The 7,549-nt window shown below is 32.3% G+C and overlaps 1 protein-coding gene across 2 annotated transcripts in view; it reads left to right on the plus strand.

The window, feature by feature from the left end:
* The window catches only part of LOC110031428, a 23,613-nt gene extending 16,574 nt beyond the window's left edge, over nucleotides 1-7,039 (plus strand). Inside the window, exons 2-3 of one of the 2 annotated variants that reach the window (XR_002294739.1) lie at nucleotides 6,027-6,638; nucleotides 6,727-7,039. Coding sequence is in view for 1 of the 2 variants with exons in the window: in XM_020734613.1 (XP_020590272.1) it covers nucleotides 6,044-6,568 (525 nt within the window). In the remaining variant the exon portion in view is untranslated. Of the gene's footprint in view, nucleotides 1-6,026 lie in introns of both variants that reach the window. The other variant, XM_020734613.1, reaches the window with a different exon arrangement.
* The last annotated feature ends 510 nt before the right edge of the window (nucleotides 7,040-7,549 follow it).

Consider the following 7,549-nt stretch of genomic DNA (forward strand, 5'->3'; position numbering starts at 1 on the left):
ATATATATATATATATATATATATACATAATTTATTTTCAAGGCAATTCAAGCCAAACATGAACGAACAAATATTTATTCATGTTCTGCTCGTTAGTTCGCGAACGACAAATCAATTTGACAACCCTAATGCTATGCACCAACTTAAAAATGAGGCTTAAAATAGTTGAACATTATTACCAAAGATTCTCCTAGTTTAGGAAGTAAAGAGCTATAAATTTGAGGCATTTACATACTTACCACTCAATTCCTATATATTTATGTATCGAACACCTAAACTTTAATTTTTACATTTATGCCAACCAAACCCTTCTTTACACAAAAAAAAATCATCATTTTAACTTTGAAAAGAGTGAAATACATTTTTCGTGCATACTTAAAAGTGGCATGTGTGTAAAAATTATTGTTTAGGTCTTAGATATGTAAATATATAGGAATGCGATGGTATGTATGTAAATATTCCTCTTTTTGTTGAAGCAATTTCAAGCAAGATGGACAGCCGACCAGACAAATTCATTTCAATCGCCATAAACCATTCGAGGAAATCTTAAATTCTGATATTTGCATTAATTTCATTTTATCGTATTTCACTTGTAAGAAATTAGTGATGATCACATTAAGAAAATAAAAGGAATGATTACATACACATCACTTGGAAACATTGCTATTTGCAAAATTAACACCCAAATAATTTTCTTAAAACTCTCAAACCGATGCATTTAGGTGAAATAAAGATGAAAAATATAGATCTGGTTTTTATCATGAATTTTGATATTTGAGAATGAATTTGGAAAATAGATGATCGAGAGTGCTAGATTTGTAAATAGCAATGTTTTTGTGTGTTGGGTGATAAAATCATAAGCATAGCGTCACGGACAAATAGTCTCACATCAGCTAAGTGTAGGGCCGAAAAGTAATGTTTAAGTCCTGGGCTGCCCACCACCCATAAAGAGCTCTTTTGGTAGGTGACAAGTGGTATCAGAGCAGATTATCGCCTGTCAGGTGTGTGGACTCTCTACGGTCCAGTAGGACTCTCGGTAGAGCCGATCCGTGACGAGGGCGTCACGTGATTGGGTGGAGAAGAATGTCACGGACAAATAGTCTCACATCGGCTAGGTGTAGAGCCAAAAAACAGTATTTAAGTCCTAAGTTGCCCACCTCTCTTAAGGGCTCTTTTGGGATGTGACAATAGGGTGGTATGTAATCAAATAGCCCAAAATAAAATCATAATTTTATAAAATAACATTTTCTATCAACAATTGATCAACCAAGCCCTGAATAAGAAATACGCAAGCAAATCAACAACAATTCTGCAGCTCAAAAAACAAAAAAAAAAATTTATTTTTTTATAAAAAAAAAAATTTATTTTTTTATAAAAAAAAAATTCCAACAAATGTGCCATAAACAGGAGAAAGCGTCATCAAATAAATACCGAGTAAAAGAAAAAATTACAGTAAAACACTGCTGATGATTTAAACTCGCTTCTGAAAGCATTTAGAAGCGATCCTTCCTCTTCCGGGCTGTGTATTTGGTATCTGGAGGGACAGAGTATCCTTTGTTCCTCATTTGGTTCTTCTTTTTAAGCACCCAAGCTTTGCCTTTGCCTTTCCCTTTGCCCATCTTAGCTATTTTAGACCTTTTTGCTGGTCGATGTCTATCATATATACCAACCTGCATAAATCAAACAAAAGTTCATATCAACTAAAAAATCATAGGTAGATATATGATTAAAAAATCACATCTATCATACTATAAATTGTACAAATACAGACACGGACACAAACACAACACAACACCGACACCGACATCAAACACTTCTATTATTAAAAATATTGGACACTGACACATGTCAAAAAAACAATTATACTATATATATATATATATATGCTCCTTAATTTAGAGAATAATAATATAAGTAGTTAATTAATAATTACTAGCACAAAATAAGCATAGTTAATAATTTTTTAGAATAATAAGGAAAGTTTATATTACATAAGTTTGTTAAAACATACGAGCAATAAAAATCATATTGAATAAATCTGCATCTGTTTATCAGTTTTAATTAGTAAAATAAATATAATGTGAATTTTTCCTTAGTAAAAAAAATATTAAATGAAAATAATAATTATATAATGGTAACAATAAATTTGAAAGAATTTAAATATATTTGTGAATAGTTATAAATAAAAAAAATTAAAATGATTTTCGTCATGTTTGAATATTTAGTTAAGTGTAATTAGTTTACAATGAATAATCTGAATACATAGTAGACTGTGTTGATATTTTGCACTTGTGTTTTCATGAATACTTCACTTTAGTCGATCTCTAAGTGATAAAAACTCCAGGCCAGTATAGTTGACATTGCCATATCACTTAGTTACTAGTATCTGATTCACCCAAAAAAAAGAAAATAAAAAATGAAGCTATTGTATGCATTTATATGTAATTTATTAATCAACAAATCACTATGTGTTACTCCTAATACATTTGATATAATCCAAGTTATATTGGTTAACATTACATGCATGGAAGGGGCATTTAGGAGGTACTTCCTAGGGTTTCAAAGATTCGAGCATTCAATAAGCTAGTTGTAGCTCGGCTTCATAACAACTCATTCACATTCATTTGATTAATTAATTAAACAAGGTTAAACACTTTTATAAATGCTCGATTATTAATTAAAAAAGTTTGAATGACTCGTTCGATTTGTTTATGCTCATGAACAATATTATTTAAATAACGCTAGCAAGCTAGTTAAGATGCTTGATGAATAATTTAATTTAAATTTCGTGAATAAGCTTACAAATAAGCACAATTTAATGCTTATGAATAAGATCAATTAAAGATTAATTTAAATCTTGTAAATAAAGTCACATATAGATTGATTTAAAATTCATTTATATTAAATTAAATTAAAAATTTAATTCATAATACATAAAACAAAACAAATGTGTGTTTGTTTAGCTGTCCATTTATTATGCGTGTTTGTATATTTGTTTTAGTTATTTATTTAGTAGCTCGTTTATTCAAAAGCTCATTTGTTTTTGTAAGTACAACAAATAACTTCCTTAGAAGCACAATAAAACTTATTTGATTAGAAAAATAAGTAGCTTAATCATACAACTCGTTAGTTTGGTTGATAAGTCTTATTTAGTTAGAAAATAAATAGTTTGATAGCAGTAATGTTAATTTGCTCGATATAGACCTTTTGATTAGAAATCAAGTAGCGCAATAATACTACTTATTAATCTGCTTGATAATAACTCGATTATCATCATTTGAAATAAATATGAATGGAGCTCAAAAAGTCAAAAAGACAAATGAGCCAAGCTTGAGCATAAACGCAAAAGGCTCGAGCACAATTCTAGCTTAAATTTTGTAAACAAGCTTAAGCTTGAACACAATCTTGCTCGACTCAGTTTGGTTCGTTTGTAGCCCTTGTACTTACCTTGCATTTTCTATGGGTGGCATACAATAAATGGTTGATTTAGAGAGCAAATGGGAGTGTTTGTTTGTAAAAAAATTGAGGGTGGGTGTCAATGTTGAAGGGGTTTTTTTTTTCCTTCTCTTTTTCACACACGCCCTCAAACGCATGCACACTGCATATGAAAGATTTTGAACCTAAGACATCTATGTTAAAAAAAAAAACTTTCAACCACTAGGTCAAGGTGTGTTGCATGAGTGACAATGTTGGAGGTTCATTTTTTTTTATATCATCATAAGATTCCGTCATACCTTATGAATTGTTTGAGTTGTCTTGATTAAATTACAAGTTGGTTTTGTTTCCAAAATGTAAACTCATTATTTTTTGAGCTAGGTGATTTGGGTTGAATCAATAACCCAAATTCAACTAAAAAAATAATTGGGCTACTGGCAACTTGCCATAAAATCATGACGTTGCCTTGTTGTGCGATATAAATGGTTGGACGATCCTAACGTCAATTTATGATCTTTCCTAAGTTCAGCTTCGTTGCTTTTCCAAAAAATCCCAGATCGGCAAGTCCAAAGACTCTCATCGCTGGTTCAGCTCTTTTGATTTTTGGTTACTTTGCCTCTTCTCTTATTTTTAATTAGAAACTCACAGAATTGCAGAGCCTTTTTCAGCTTGCCCTTCGGCTACATAGAGAAGCGAGTAGCCACATGGCCACACAGTGATGCAAATAAAATATGCCTCTCTAATCTTCGTTACCCTTTCTAACTTATCAACATTCATTAAATCACTTGATGCCTTTAACTGTCCACAAATATCCCTTCCAGTCTCCCACATGGGCAATGAATCTTCTTCTGGACTAATGCGGACCACTCAAATTTTATGGAGGTCCAACAAGCTCTACTGCTGAATCTCTTGGTGGATCAATCAGTTTCTGTTGGTTGTTATTTTATTGGGGTTATTATTATTATTTTATTCTGTCGTCTAAGCTTCAAGGTTTGGTTGGTAATTAACAGTAGTTGCTAGCGTTGTTTGTCATAGTTTTTCACTGGGAGAATTTCTTAGCCTTTAGCTGAGGCTATTATAGGCTACGTTTAAGATGGTTTTTTTATTACATAGGTTAAATGGTCTTGTTTGAGTATTCAAGGCATGTTTAAAGTTGAGTTTGTTACTTATCTGTTGCGTTACTTCAAATATGTTTGAGCTTATTATTTTCTATATCAATTGATCAATTTTCGTTTACTTAAATTTTTATTTTTATTCTAAGTTATATCTATTACATGCTTCTCTTCGTTGGCAGCTGTTATCAATATGTCAGCGTAGCTTCTTGGGTGTGTTTAAATTTGAGATATTTGTTATTTGTGGTATTACCCCAAATCAGGATGTATTAAGTTTTTTGTCCATCGATCAGTTTGATTTATCAAGCATATTTCTTTTTGTTGTGACATCTGTTATATGCTGCCCTCTTTTGATATTGCTATCAAGTGTCAATGCGATTTTTGGAGCTGCCTTTGACAAATAAAATTGGCTTAACGTTGATATGTGTTGTCCATATAATTGGCTGGTCAAATGGTTCAGGTTCATGCAATTCAGGTTTTCGTTCATTCAATAATAGGTTTGTTTTGAATTATAGCATGTTTGGTTCGGGTTAAATTTGAGTCTGAAACTTGTTCTTAAACCTGGATTCATACCCCTGGTCTAGCTATGTGGCTTAGGAACTTGACTCAAGCCCTGATTATGTTGAGTTCGTCAACATTGGTCCATTTGAATGTGTTTTAGCTAAATGACCATTGAAGGGATTTTGCATTGTCTATGATTTATTGATTTTAATGCTAAATGATCCGTTGGCTTTCTCAAGTCTATTAGGATGCCAAGGATAATAATAATAATAATAATAATAATGTTTGTTCTTTTATTGAAGGATTAGTTCAAAACTTCACAAATAAAGAGAATAATTTATCATAGTTTGTAAATAAGGATAGCTTGTTAGCCGTATGTTTCATCTTTGAAATCTGGCCAATACTACAAGGATTTGTTAGGAAACCTGATATAGTATCATTGCGTGCCAGTTCAAGAAATCTTGACAAATGTTGAGTTTTGTTGTCCTTGTTTACAAAAATAGGTTTAATTATCACCCTTAGCTATTGCTCAAACTATTTGGAGTTTAACACAATTAATTCTTCTTATTAATACAATGATTATTATTATTATTTTATATTTTGTAGGATGTTTTCTTTCTCAATTGAATTTTTGTTTTCTTATGTTTCAATCTCTGTTGAATAAAGCAGCCATTTGTTGGATAACACGAGAACCTTAAGTTGGCTTGTTCTGTTACTACATTGCAGTACTGCCTTCCTTTTTTATCATTATTTTACCAGCCGGAATATATTCTACCGTTCATATATTTTGTTCGATATTCTTTCATAGATCTTCTAGCATATTCTGGACTGCCAACTTTTGCATTTCCCTTTCTATGGTTTAACCTTGACAATCTTTTGTTTAACTGCTTTCAATTCAATGCTTCTCTATTTCTAATTTTTTTCTTGATTTTCAATATCTTTTAATTTTACCCAAGCAGTGATGTTTATTGTTAGCAGGATTTCTTAATCACTCAATGGGTGAATCATTTACTATTCAAATCAGCACGGACCTTGTCCGCCGACTCACTAACACTGACGCGAAGCCAAAAAAATCCAGGGAAGCCAAACCCAAGGCTTCCCAGGACCAACTTCAGCCTCTTGGCAAGAAAAAACTGGCTCCAAATGCTGAGAAAAGCAGCTCCCCAGCAATGTGGCATCAGCAGGCACCTATTTATCTTCCAGTTCCAGTAAGCCCTTCCTTACCCTCCCCTGCCACTGCAGAGTTGGAAGCTATCAAGTCTGTACTCCAAGAGAGTGAAAAGGTTGTGGAGAAGCTAGAGAAGCAAGAAATTAACATGGTTGAAGAGCTAACTCAGAGGGCAAAGGAACTTCGTGAGAAGGAGTTTAAGCTACCTTACCAGAAACCTATGCCCTGTTTGAACGAGAGAGAGGATTGCCTGCAATGCTACAAGGAAAATCTCAAGGATCCTTTAAAGTGCGCATCTGCAGTTAAAAAGTTTGCTGACTGTGCTCTCCAGGCTCGGCGGGAAGCTGGCTAAGTAGGCTTTGAGAGCCTTAAGAGCCTCATATGTTTTTGGGAGTTGCAAGAAACGTCAAACACTATTTGGAGTAAGTCAATTATGATTTGTGCGTAAGGTTCTTATCATGTTAGTTTTGCTTCCATACATTATTTAGTTATCACTAATTTGGCTTACAGGAAGGTTTATTTATCCCACGGCGTAGCTATCATGATGAGATCATTTATCATTTGGAATGAATTACGTAAAATCTTTTTGTCATATATCATACTTCCATAAATTGAAGTCATTCTTATCGTGATATAGTGAAATGAGGAGACATTGTTTAAAATATTTCAACATCAGTATATTATGCATGATGCACATTAACACTGTAATTATACAGATTATGGGTGCGTAAATGATCAGTCTATAACTGATAATCAGTATGCAATGTTATAATGAAATGATGAAAATTTTGGATGGGGGTGTTATGATTGGAGCTATAGATATGACCATGTCACAATGTTACTTATTGCAAGTGATTTTCTTTTAAGACAAGTCAATCAGGTTTTTTTTTTTTGAACAGTGAATTAGTTAAATATTTAAGAATAGTGTTTAAATTATTTGAACCTTTGTGAAAAAGGACAATTGATAGTTTGCCAATATAACATTCAATATGTTCTTTTCGACGTTGGCATACTTCTCTTATTTGAGCCTGGAGATTGCTTCTGAAGAACTCAAGTCCATTTTGACTATATAACTAATTATGCTCATGTTTTCTGTACATGGTCGCCATATTAGCGTTTAGTTGCTTCATTTTGATGGTTGTCAAAAAAAGTTTATTATTTGTGAAAAGCTCATGATTGATTCATTAAGCAGCTCGTGTTCAAATTGTACGTTAAGCAAGCAAGCCAAGTATGAATGAATTTTTAAAGCTTGAATTATAAATGAGCCGAACACGAATAACTTGTTCCCTTTAGCTTGAAATAAATAAATAAATAAATAAATAAATATATATAT

This window comes from Phalaenopsis equestris, unplaced genomic scaffold, assembly GCF_001263595.1.
Source record: "Phalaenopsis equestris unplaced genomic scaffold, ASM126359v1 Scaffold000814, whole genome shotgun sequence".
In the NCBI taxonomy this organism is placed as follows: domain Eukaryota; kingdom Viridiplantae; phylum Streptophyta; class Magnoliopsida; order Asparagales; family Orchidaceae; genus Phalaenopsis; species Phalaenopsis equestris.